This window comes from Lathamus discolor, chromosome 3 (assembly GCF_037157495.1).
Source record: "Lathamus discolor isolate bLatDis1 chromosome 3, bLatDis1.hap1, whole genome shotgun sequence".
Lineage (NCBI taxonomy): Eukaryota > Metazoa > Chordata > Aves > Psittaciformes > Psittacidae > Lathamus > Lathamus discolor.
In genome coordinates this window covers 10,351,923-10,364,943 of record NC_088886.1, presented here as the reverse complement: position 1 = coordinate 10,364,943, position 13,021 = coordinate 10,351,923, and the positions used below count along the sequence as shown (strand labels likewise).

Genomic DNA, 13,021 nt, shown 5'->3' with positions numbered 1-13,021 from the left:
TTACTGTTATTTATTACCGCTGCTTCCAAGCTCCCTGCCCAGCCTCCGGGCGCCCCGTCCCTCCCCCCCGCCCCGCGCCCCTTCGCTGCCCCTCCCTCCATAGCCACCACCCCGCAGCCCGGCCGCGGCCCCGCCAGCAGCGGCGCGGCGAGCGGGGCGCGGAGCGGCGGCGCCGGGGCGCGGAGTCCCAGCGGCGGCCGCAGCCCTCCGGCACGGCCCCGGGCCCATCCCGGGAGCCGCCGCTAGGTGGGGGGGGGAGCCCGGCCCCGGCCGCCCCGGCCGCACAACAATGACTTTGGGCAGCAGCGGCGGCGGCGGCTGCGGGATCATGTCCGAGCGCTCCCCGGAGGAAGAGCCGCTCTCCGAGGTGGAGGACGCGGATATCGACGTGGTGGGCCCGCCCCAGGATGGGGGCAAGTACAGCGAGGACGAGGAGGAGGAGGACGAGGAGGAGGACGAGGACGAGGAGGACGGCGGCGATCCGCTGGGGCTCGCCCTGCCGCGGAGCGGGGCCGCCAAGGCGCGCATGGGGGGGTCCCCGGAGCGACTTTCCCCCGCCGGCGGCTCGGAGCCGGCGTGTGCCCGCGGCGCCGCGCCCGGGGAGAAGGCGCCCGCGGGCGGCGGCGGCGGCGGCGGAGGAGGAGCGGGGGGAAAGAACCCGCTGGTGAAGCCGCCCTACTCGTACATCGCCCTCATCACCATGGCCATCCTGCAGAGCCCCAAGAAGCGGCTGACGCTGAGCGAGATCTGCGAGTTCATCAGCGGGCGCTTCCCCTACTACCGGGAGAAGTTCCCCGCCTGGCAGAACAGCATCCGCCACAACCTCTCCCTCAACGACTGCTTCGTCAAGATCCCCCGGGAGCCCGGCAACCCGGGCAAGGGCAACTACTGGACGCTGGACCCTGAGTCCGCCGACATGTTCGACAACGGGAGCTTCCTGCGCCGGAGGAAGCGCTTCAAGCGGCAGCAGCAGCTGCACCCGCCGCACCCCGAGCTGCTGCTGCGGGCCGGGGCCGCCGACCCTGCCGCCTTCCTGCCCAGCTTCGCCTACGGACCCTACGGCTACAACTACGGCCTGCAGCTCCAGGGTTATCCCCACCACCACCACCACCACCCCGGCGGCGGAGCCGGGGGCACCGCGGGCGCCTTCCCCTTCCCGGCGCCGCACTGCCCGTTACCGGCTCCGCCACCTCCCGCCGCCGCCTCCGTCTTCTCCGCCGCCTCGGGGCTGCCCTCCTTCCTGGGCGGCGAGCTGAACTGCAGGAAGTCCTTCTACCACCCCCAGCTGAGCCCCACCGCCCTGCCCGCTGCCCTCCTCCAGACCCTGAAGCCGGACCCCACGCCCGCCGGTGGCGGTGGCAGCGGCGGCGGCACCGGCACCAACCACCCGTCCCGGCCCTCTTTTTCCATAGACAACATCATCGGGGGGGCCGTGCCCCCGCCGCCCAGCACCAACCCCAGCGCCGCGCCCGCCGCGCCCTACCCGGCCGGCCAGGCGGGCCCCCCGGCGCAGGTCCTGGCCGTGCTCAGCCCCGCCTTGGCCCCGGCACAGCCCCAGGTCAGCCTGGCACACGAGCCGCTCCTGCAGCCGGCCCAGAACTTCTCCAGTAAAATCACAACCCTGAGCAGCTGTCATTTTTAAAGTGTGCTGGGGACGGGGGGGACCGGGGAGGGGGCGAGAGTCGCGAAGCAAAAGGCCCCTTCCCAGCTCTCCCCCCTCCTCCGAAACTGGCTCCCTTTCCCTCTCCCCTTCTCCCCCATCTCCTCCTGTTGTGTTTTAAAGGTAGGAAATATTTTTTTTTTAATTTTAATTTTTATTTTTAATTTTTACTTTATTTCCAGGCTCGGCGGCATCCAAATCTGTTTGTGTCTATTTGCTCGGGGGAAAAAAAAAAATATCATTAAATAACTCGGGAGGGAGAGAGAGGGGAAAGAACAACACGGTTTGGTCCCGCAAGCGCCAAAGCGTATTTATAAAGTGGCCGTAACCTAAGCTGGGACCTGGACTGGTTGAACACGCAACGTCTTGCGGGGGGGTGAAAGGGGGGGGGGGATTTTAAGAAAGAAACGGTCTTAGGGTCGGAAATGTTTCCTTTGAGAGGTGCGGGTTTTCCGCGGGGTCCCCTAAATCGCCTGGGAAAGCGCCCCGGGGAGTTGCAGACGCTCCCGGTCGCAGCGAGCCCGTTTTCGTCCCTGCAAGTCTCTCTCCCGGGCGGTTTTTGCCATGTGTTTCCGTGTCTCCCCTGCTCTCAAAGAAAATGTTTTAATGGTTCGATCTTATTTTTAGTTTCTTTGAAGCTTCGGGTTTGGTTTGAAAAGGCACTGTTTAGGGTTTCTTTATTTTTAAGAAGAAAAGTCGGTGAAACTCAGGACTGCGGTTTATTTTTGTTTCCTTTTTTTTTTTTTGTTTCTTTTTTTTATTATTTTCTTTTTCCAATGAGACATTCAAATGCACGTTTTAAAGAAAATCCGATCCGTTTGATGAGTTCCCATCCTATTCTTTTTTTTTTGACCCCCGTTTTCCCACCCCTTCCGTGCGTGGGTTTTTTGGTGTATTGGTAATTATTTGTATATAGATTATTTGGGAGCTAATGAGCGGAGTCCAGTTAACTCTTCACTGGTTGTGCATCCGTCATATCTATTTTATTGAGAGAATCTGTGAATAATTTGATGTGGAAAAGGCAACAGAATTTTGTCCACCGTTGGTGTAAATTAATAAATGTTTGTGACCTGGTTAAAAAAAATGATATTAATACTCCCAAACGTTCTTTGCGATGTCCTTTGTCACGCTGAGAGCCCAGAGCCCCGCTCGGGCCTCGGGGAAGCGAGTGACTCCCACCCTGGGGTTGGCGACACTCGCCCTGCCGCTGAGTTTCTGTGCCCGAAGCCGGCGGCGCCGAGCGCTCCCCTCCGCGGCCGGGAGCGCAGTTTACGCGGGGTGCTCCGCGCCACCTCCCTCCCGCTGCCTCTCCCGGCCGGGCCGGAGAGGGGGTCCCCGCTTTGGCCGACAAGGGGAAGGACCCCCGCATATTTTTATTTTTTCTTCATTATATTTTTTATTTACTTGCTTTTTGGTGTGTTCCCCACCCCCCCCCACCAAAATGCCTGTTTCTAGGGAGAGGGAGGTGGGGGTCGGGAGAGAGGTTCTCCCCCCCCCCCCCATCTCCTTTTATTTTGTTTGGAAAAGTTGACACATGAGAAAATCAGTTGGAGGGTTTCCCCCCCGCACACACGTCCCCCTTGGGCCTGCAGCATTTGAATGACCGAATGAAACTTGATCTCCGCCTAAATTTTGCAACAACTTACAAAGTAAATAAACATCTTTAAGCGCTCCCTTCTTCTCCAAACTTCTACCTCCCCCCCTACCCCCCCCCCCCCCCATTTATTTATTTCAGGGACCAAACGTGGCTCTTTGGTTTGTTCGTTGGCAGGGACCCTGGCCTAAAGAATCGAGGCCTTTCTCCCCGTGCAGCTGAAGGAGAAAAAGGAAAAGACAAAAAAGCAAGAGCTGAAACGTACGAGGCAGGGAGCGGGGGCCGGTCCCCGGGCGAGCGGGGCTTTGTGCGGGGCCCGCCGGGGCTCAGGCAGGAGCCGGGCGATGTGCGCCGATGAGGAGGGGGGTGTCGGCTTTTCTTTTCTCTCCCCCCCCTTCTCCTTTTTTCTCCCCCCTCCTCTGCCCCTGTCTGTGCCACCGCGAACCTCCGCGCAGTTTGTTGATGTTGTTCCTGAACGTGCCGCCTCCCCGCAGCGAGCGGTCTCACATCTCGCCTTCACACACATTTGCTTTTGAAAAGCGATCTTCGTGTCCGGCACTTGGTTGTCTCCCTTTCATGTCCAGCTCCTACAAAAGGGGCTACAAGACTCGACATGGGAGAAAAGAGGAGGCCAATGAATCTATTTTCCAGATTGCCAAGCACATGGTTGGAAATTGAAGGGGCTTTTGTAGCATTTCCCCTTCCTCCCTCCCTCCCCGCTCCTTTTCTTTTGCTTGTGTGCAAATTGTTCAATTGCTCTGGCAGGGGTGTTCCTGACAAGCTCATTACTAGAAGGTGCCAGACCCCTCCTCTCCCTCTCCCCCGAAGTCTTTGATGAAGTTAAAATGCGCTGATAACCGCTCTCGGGGCTATCTTTGTTCAGCCTTCTTTAATAACCGAGCCTGCTTTGAGGAGACGGGATCCGAAGGAAGAAAGCGATGTGCAGCGGGGCTGGGTGGTGGTTGTGGTGTGTCTGGAAGGGGGGGTGTGTGTATTTTAATATAAAGTAGCTATTTTTAATATTTTGGGGGCTTGTTTGTTTGAGAAGTGCGGATGGAAAATGAGCCAAAGGGGCCAGGAGCGGATAAGAAACAGCAGCCGGTGTCCCTGCAGCCCCCGCTGGTGCAGGAGGTTCTCCAAGTTGGTGGTCCCAGGGTTTGGAGGGATGGAGGGGGGTCCTCTCTGCAGGGAAGCGGTGTTTCCCCAGAGAGACCCCTTTCTCCCCCCTCTCAGGGGAGGAGGCTCAGGGGGTTCTGTCTCTGGGACACTTTACCCCAGCTCCGTTCCCCTTCTTTTGCCTTGCGGAGTCATTGCGGGGTTTTAAGCCGCGGGCGCCGGCCGGGATTGAAGTTAAGCTGGCTTGGGTGCGGGGGGATTTTGCCCCCTTATCCATGAGCCCTGGTAGCCCCCTCAGGACGGGCCGGAGCTGCGGGCTCTTCTCTCTTAGGCCTGCGGGGGCTGCGAGCGCCGGCGCCGTTGGGTTTTGGGGTTAGTTTCTTTTGGGGGCCAAGATCCCCAAACGGCCCTAACTTTAGATTTTCCCCATCCCCTAAATTTCCCCCAAGCACTCGAGCTCTTCCCGTGTCCCGGTCAAACTCACGCCGCCTGCAAGTATCCGCGGCGCTCAGGGAACAGGGAGGGGGGACCATCGGGGACCCCCCGAGAACCAGCTCCCCATGGCCGCCGGTACAGGGGGCAGCAGGGAAGGGCCCAGGGGGTTCCAACAGGGTCAGGAACCCCTAGTAGGGCTCAGATCGGGGGGCTGAGGTGAAATCTCGCCTCGGCGAGGCAGGACGGATAATGGCTCCTAATTACGGGGCTGGCTGGCTCCGCAGCCCCGATCTTCACGGGACATTATTTTTAAGCGTTCAGCGAGGATCATTTTTCACGCCTCGCTGCCTAAAGGAGGGTTTTATTTATTTATTGGAGGGGAGGCGGGGAGGACACCGGCAATAACGGAGCACTGAAAGGAAAATAATTAGCTGTTGCAGTCGCTGCTTGGGAGTCCCCGGCCAAAAAGGCGACCCTACATTTCTCTTCCTTCTCTTCCATAGGCGAATTCTCCCTGTTCTCGGAGTTGCTGTCGGTGGTTGTTTTGCCGGTGTTAAAGCCTCTCTCCGGCCGGTGGTGACCCCGCTCTCGCCGCGGGGCCCGATCCTTTGCTGTCGGTTTGGGCTTTTTTTCCCTTCTCCTTTACGCGCCGGGGTTCGGCGGCTGCTTGCGAGCGGGGCAGGGCGATGCGGGTTTCTCCTCCTTGCTCCGGCTTTGGTCAGGCAGCTGCGAAGCTGGGTTTTATTTATTTATGTTTTAAATGTGCCCCCGCTCCTCTCCTTTCCATATGTCAGATGAACGGGTTGTAACAAAACCGCGTATTTACTCCGCGGCGGTTTTCCGTGTAAGCGCAGCCGGGGAGAAGCGGAAAACACGGGGCTCTCCATGGGTTTATCGGGGCGGGATAAACCAATCCTGCCTCGGAATATCCCCTTCGGGACCTCAGCGGGGATGTGGGTTAATTTCTTTCTCTGCTTTCGCTTAACTAAACCCGCGTTCAGCAGAGCGGGTCCCGAGGAAGGAAGAGAATGGCCCTTCTCTCGCCGGCCGGGCTGCGGGGTGCGGAACCCCGGCCCGCTCGGCCTCGCCTCCTGCCTCCTCCCCTGGCACCTTCTGCTTTCCATTACTGCTGATTTGGAGAATTAGGAAAGGTCAAGATCTTATTCTTTTCTCCGGTAGCTTTTTGGTTTTCTCTTTCTAGTTCCTCGCAGCCCCGAACAAAAATAAATCAACCTGGATTACAGAAACCCCCTCAAGACAGCGACAGCATCTTTCCCAATAGCTCGGTCCTTCCTCCGGCAGTGCCCTGGCCCTTCCCTGTGACTGCGCAGAAACTCCCCTCTTCACGGTAGATTTAGGATTTAATAATAACGCCCAAGTCTCCCTGTGCCCCGGTGCCCGACCTGAAAACATTTTTCTGCCTCCTAACTTTGGAAAATAGCTGCCCTCCAGCATCTCCTTTCTCTTCCCATCTCCCTTTCGTTTCTTTCCTTTCCCGGCAGAGAAAGTAGAGGAAAAAAAAAAGGAATCCCGTTTTCCGATCTGGAGAGGGCGGGAGGAGCCGACTCAGCCGCAGGAAATTGCCTTGGAAATTAAGTTGGTACTTTTGAAATCCTCCTCGAGATGTTCGCGGTAGGTCAGGGCACTGCTCTCGTCCCTCCGTTTGTCTGTCGGGCGAGGAGAGGGGCCGAGGCTCCGCACTCTACCCTCGCTTCCCGGACCACGGCTCATCTTTCCTTCCTCCTCCTCTTCATCGCCTTTTCTTCTCGTCCGCTCTTCCCAATTTCTTTGTTTTTTCCCGTCTTTTCTTATTCTCCCTCTCTTCGTTCTTCTTTCCTTCTTCACTTCTTTCCTTTTTTCTTGCTGTCTCATTCTCTTTCCTTCTATTTTCCCGTCTTTCTTTCTTCTATTCAATTTACCTGTTTCTTTTTACTTTTCGTCCCCTTTCCCTCTTTCTTTTTATCTCTTCTTCTTTTTCCCCTCCCCTCTTTAGCTCTCCCCATTTAGCGTTTCCTCTCTTTTTACCTCTTTCTCTCTTTCCTTTTACTCTTTTTCCCCTTCTTTTAATCTCTCTCTCCTCTTATCATTTTCAAATCATTCTCTCGCTCCTTCTTTTCTTTTCCCCTTCTCTCTTCCCCCCCTTTCCCGCTTTCCTTCCCCCTCTCTTGCTCTTCTTAGCTTTCTCTCTCTCCCCCTCTTTCTTCTCTCCTTCCTGTGTCTCTCCCTGTCTCTCCAGTCTCACCCGCTTCATCCCGGGTTCATCGAGGGCCACTCTCCCGCTCTCTCCAGGAATTTTCCAGCCCTCTTCACCCGGGGGAATCTCAAGCCCGACCGAGGCAGGGGGTCCCCCCCTCTTCCTTTGATCCAGGGGAGACACCGGCGGCCCCCCCCGGGGTCCATGCGGGAGGCGCCGTTCGCATTTAATTGTTTCATTAAGTAAGATTCAAGTTGGCAGCCCAAGCCCGTGGCAGCAACAGGTGACGCTGCGAGCCGGGACGGGCATAAAACCCCGAACACTCGCGGCAAGGTTTCATCGCGCGTTTCCAACCCTTCACCATTCAAACGCTGACGGTCTCGGGTGGACGGTACCAGGGCTTTCCAGCCCCGCCGGGCAGTCGGTACCGGCATCCCAGAGGCCTTTCCCAGACGCGGGCAGGAGGGATGCCCCGCTTCTTAACCACCCTGGCTGCCGGGATCCGGATAAATCAGATATATGGGCATGGAGTGAACTATAGTCATTCATCTCCCCGTGTGCCAAGGCAGGTCTCGTAAACCGGAATGAGAAGCTGCAAGGGAGATCGATTGTCTCCCCGGTGAGAGGTCGGGTGTCGTGAGTTTGTGTGGCTGTTCCTACAGGGGAGGTTTCATGTCGGTGCCTCGGGATCGTTCTAATTACCGGTTTGGTGGTGTTTCCCCCCCTCTTCCTCCCGATGCTTTCCGACTATCGAGGCTTCATGTCGCAGAGTGGCAAAGAAACACTTTTCGGTGCTGTCCTTTGCCTTTGCGATCAGATTTCGATTTCCGCGCTTTAACTCGCCTTTTAAGTTTAATTACAGCCCTCTTTCGTTATCACCGGGCTTTTGAAAAGGGTTTCATCAACACCCGCGATTCCTTTCACTCTCGCGCAAATTCCCAGATCCTCCACTTTTCCCTGACGACGGAGGCGAGCGGAGAGTCCTCAGAAAACCCGTGTAACCTGAATGAGCCCCCATTCCCCTCCCTCCCCTCTTCCAAATCACTTCTCAGCAATGAGAGCCACCAGCGGGCACACGATCGCTTTTAATTCCAGCCGGACTCACTACAAAATCCGTGGGAATTTTCCCCTCCGCATGGACGACATTCCCTGGGGTGCCCCCCATGGTCCTCCTCCATCAGCCCTGCGCAGAGGAGGGACACACACACACAGAGGACAAGACCAGGGTGTAGGAAACCTTGCAGCGGGGTGGGAGCGGAGGAGCCGTGTTCGGGGCACCCCCGGATCCCCGCAGGGCCGGAGGAGCCGCCGCTGTCGCTTTAAATTCAGACAAAGTAAGTGCAGAAGGAAAAACTTTCCCCGTATGAGGACGGGGCCCAAAAATGCCCGGGTCCATGGACGGACCCCCTGGCCTCGGACCCTGGCTCCCCCCCGCTGCAGGTCCTGCGGGGTGCGTGGGGCGAGGGGGATGTGAAGCGGCCGGCGGGGCAGCGCTGCCCCCCGCCAGTCCCGGCTGCAGGGCTCCTCTGCTCTCCGCTTCCCAGGAGACAAACGTGGCCGCAAAACAGAAGCAACAAAAGGAGCGGGCAGGGCTCGGCTGGGACCGGGGGCCGGGCGGGAGACCCCCTCCGAGGGGTGTAGCGCCGAGCACCCACTGCCAGTCTGGAGGGGGTGAGGGGATCTGGGGGGCAGCCCCTTCCCTAGGCGAGCAGGGTCTCCCAGCGATGCTCTCTCCTGTATCGCCCAAACGCGCCTTCTCACCGCTCCCTCCCTCCCCCCACCTCCCCCCCGAGATTTTAAAGGGGTTATTTCTGAAATCCCCCCACTTTTGGGTTGTTTCTTTCTTTCTTTTTTCCTATTTTCTCTCTGTTATTTAACGACTTCACTTGCAAAATCCGAGGCCGCTGCCACCTAACGCGGATCCCGGCGCTGAAATCCACGTCTCCTCTGTGACTTACAACCCAAATCCCAGTCCCATGACCTTTCTCTTCCCCCCTCCCGTCCCGGGTTCCCCACCCTCGGTCATGTGGGACACGAGTAAATTTATCCACCCTAGTGGAAAGGCCTCCCTTCTGCAGTGGCTCCGGGGAAGCCCGACACATTTCACATGGAAGATAATTTCTTTTCCCCACCTTTTCCACTCCATTCCGTTCTTCTTTTTAATTCTGTTTTAATTTCATTTCCTCCTCTGCCCCACAACGCTCCCATCTCCTCTCGGGCATGCTCCTACACTGTGTATCTCTTTCAACAAGCCCCTGACAAGAGGATCACTTCAGAGGGACGTTTCTGACGGCTCTTATGCTCAGGAGATCATAGAAAAGGGCATTTCTGGCCTCCCGGGAGCGGAGAAGAGCTGAGCCCTGGCTGCTTCCCGTCACCCTGCAGCTCCCACCCCCAAACCGAACTGCGAAGGGTCCCACAGCCCCAAGGAGACGGAGTTGCTGCTGGTGGCTGAGACCTTCCCTGCGGAAGGGGAGAACCCCCCCATCCGGCCGCAACTCCATCTCCCCCGCGACTCCGGCCCGTCCTTCCCCCCATCCTTGCCCCTCTGCCCCCTCCAGATCATGGGGGTAAACCGCATCCCTGGGTCTTTTCGGGAAACTGCGGCGGGTGAAACAGCCCACCCCGGCTGTGTGTGTGTGTGTGTGTCCAGCCCAAGTGCGTTTTCCAGTTGCAGCCGGAGATGGGGACCCTCGGCCAGACTGCAGGGGGGTGCCCGTGTCCCCCCTCCCCATCTCTGCTGGGAGGTGAGTGGCGTTAGGAATAAGGTGCCACCCTCCTCGGGGCAGCACGGCAGCTACAGAGATCATGTGCGAGGGAGGCAGCTTCGGAGGGTCGTGAGCCCCTCTGGGAGGTTGAGGCCAAGCGGTGTCCCCACATCCCCACTGTCCCTGTCCCAGCGCTCCTCGGGTCTTTCCCCACCCGTGATGGGCGCTCCGAGCGGGGAGCCTGGAGCCATTCACGGGAGCTTGTGGGATGCTCGGCGTGGACGGCCAGGAGCAGGAGCTGATGCCGCCAGCTCCGCCGTCGGGGCCGGCTGGAAGAAGCCGCTCCTCCACCGCCAACGGCGCGTGAACCGGCTGCTGGCGGCTCCGGTTCAGGTCGCGCCGAATCCCCCCCCCCCACCACACTTTTATGTTTGTCCTGTTTTCTCTTTATTTTTGGCTCTCCAACGTGGGCCCGTTCTGCGCTTTATCCCATCCGCAGGCAGGTGCCGGGCAGTTTGGTGAAGGAAATGACACCCCGGCTCTGAGCGGAGCTATCTGGTCTTTCCCGTCCGTCCTTGCCTGGCAAACTCCTGCCTCAAGGGCTCCCCTGGGAAACGCCATAAAAATGGCAAGGAATTGATAGAAACGAATCGTTTCTCGGACCCTCTTTGACATCGAGAGAGGTATTTGGGAAAGCGTCACCGAAGCCCCGAAAAGCCAGATTTCAGGCGCTGCTGTCGGCTGCGAAAGTAGGGCAGTACATTCTCCCATATGGAAAATACACATATTGGAGACCCCTCGCCAGATCCAGCTGATATTACGATCGATATGCCCAGAAATTTCCTTTTGCTTTTGCACATTATTCCCTGGTCGCGCTTTTTTTCTTACGTGACAGAAGGGAAACATTCATGGAGAGGGAAGGTGCCTTGGGATAATAGGAAACACGGGTCCTTTTAAAAAATGAAAACACCACTTCCTCCCCCCACCCCCCCAGACACATTTCAAAGGGAAAAATAAAAATGTTGGAAAACAGCAGCGCCGATGGGAAAAAAAAAAAAAAAGGCAAATCAATCGGAATCGAACGTTTTCCCGAGAACCAAGTAACTTAAAGTGGATTTCCAACGCGGGGCCGAGCCAAGGGAGCGGATCCCACCACCCAGCCCGCAGGTGCCTCGGCAGGGACTCCCTATAACCCACCGGTTTGTACCATTTTCCACTCGGGCAGGGATGGACCCTTGCGCATTCCCGCTCCCAAATCCTGGTCACAGGCGCATTCCCGCTCCCCCCAGACACTGTATTTGGGTACCGGTGCTATTTCCAGGGCCTCCCCAACGGGAAAGGTGCGGAGATTTTACAGCGATGCTGTAGGTTTTCAAGGAGGGAGAAGCACGGAGTGGAGGGGGGGTGTGGGGGGGGTGTGTATGTGTGCGACGGCTGCCTCCTCTATTTTAATGTCATTATAGTTGCCGTGGCAACCCATTGGATCACTCCTCCTGGAATGAACCTTGTGACAATGGTTGGTTTGAGAGAAATCGGTAAATGTGCAACCGAGGGACACAGCTACATTACCGCGAACAACAGCGGGGGTTTAACATGTGACCCTTCCAATTACACTGATGATACCTCGGTGCAGCTGCCTCCGCCGCGCTGCCAAGATGTGGCTGTTTCGGGGATGGGGGGGGATTGGGGCTGTTTCGGGGTATAGCTTGATGGGGATGGGGCCACAACTCCCCATGACTCTTCCCTCCCGATGAGCGTTAAGAGGGGAATAGCATCTCTGCACCGGGATCGGGAATGTGGTCCTAACCCTTCCAAAAGGAAAACAGAAGAAAGGAAGAAAAGCTGCTTCGGGGAACGTGGAGGGAGCTGAACATGCGGAGGAGCTGGTGAATAATGACGTGCCTGGGGGGGGGGAAAAGGGACACCCCACCTCCCCACCCCCGTGGGGCACACAGTACCGGGGCACATCTGTAGCACGGCTGTAGGGAGGAATGAGCAGATTCCGCCCCCCCCAAAACTCCACATAGTTTGAAGCCTTAAAATATGGTTCAGAGAATTACAAGTAATCAGAGCTGCGGGGGTCAGCAGTGCAAACTTTTTAAGACTAATGTTTATTTAGAAAAGTGAGTGGTGTCTGCGTTGCTTTTCTTGTGCCCCGGCACAAAAGTCCTAATGGCTTTTGCAGACTTTCCATCACAAACTCCTGCGCAGGGCGCGGGGACCACCGCCGAAAACAACCCCCTGTCAAAGGGAGCATCGGCACAGGCTTTTAAATGCCCCCCCTCATCTTTCCATGAATCGGTGACAGTATTTTCGGCACCCCGTCCCCAGTTTTGCCCCGCTTTCCCGTTTATTTGATGTAACCAGAACCCTCGATAACGCTGGGAAGGAGAAATCGAGGAATGGGGACGGTGATTCCCCCCCCTCCCCAGCCCCGTTCAGTCCCGGTCCTCAAAGCAACGCGGGGGTTCAGCCGAGCTGGAAACCTCGTTAGGAGGAACCCGGGGGCAGAGGCAGGAACCGATCGGGCAGGCTGGCTGCTCGCCTCCGGGGAGGCATCGCTGGCAAACCCATTCATTCCCCCGTCTCCCCCACTCCAGGCGCTCTCCCGGAAGAGCCCCTGGGCACTTTTGGGGGTCTCTGTTGATCCCACCCCCAAATTCCCACGCTGGGGATCAAACAGGATCTCCAGGTGGGATTTGACCTGCCCTTGACGAGACTCAAGTCTCCGTCTCTGGATGCTACTTTTGTTCCCAGGAGGAATAAAACCAAGAACCCCCAAAACCTCACTCACTTTTTGGGGCAGTCCCTGTTCAACTTTAAACAAGAGGAGGATCCAAGGGAAACACAGACCTGGGATCCCTTTGGAAATCGGTGACACCAGCACTAAGTGCCTTGCAGCGTGCCTGGGAGAGCTCAGCTGTGCTTCATTCCTTCTCACATCACCCTCCTGCCCTTGACAGGTGGCAGGAGCAGGGAAGGGGCTCAGCTCCTTTTCCATCAAAGCACAGCAATAGCAGCCTAGATGTGGACCACAACCAGCAGCAAATCACACCTCCTCCCCAGGGTCTCAGCAGGTTTGAGTGTGCAACAGCAGAGGGATAGGGTTAGCCTGATTTAGCCAGGGTTAGCTTGTCCACATCCCACCATGTGTCCCAGGGGATCCTGCTCAGAAAAAGCATCCAGCAGGAAAGGGCTGGGTGATGGAGCCATGGGGAGTGGAGACCTTGAGAGAGCTCCATCTCTGGACTTGGGGGTATGAGGGTAGTGATCCGCCCCTATGTGTTGGGTCCCCAGTGGGGATGGACTGGAAA

At 57.5% G+C, this 13,021-nt stretch overlaps 1 protein-coding gene across 1 annotated transcript; it reads left to right on the top strand.

Annotated features, from left to right (window-relative positions):
- The first annotated feature begins 209 nt into the window (after window positions 1–209).
- On the top strand, window positions 210–1,978 carry FOXD2 (forkhead box D2). Its single transcript, XM_065672555.1, is given in 3 exon segments — window positions 210–1,094; window positions 1,097–1,140; window positions 1,142–1,978. Coding segments are annotated over 3 exon segments (1,350 nt in total). The 5' UTR covers window positions 210–289; the 3' UTR covers window positions 1,643–1,978.
- Window positions 1,979–13,021: the final 11,043 nt, after the last annotated feature.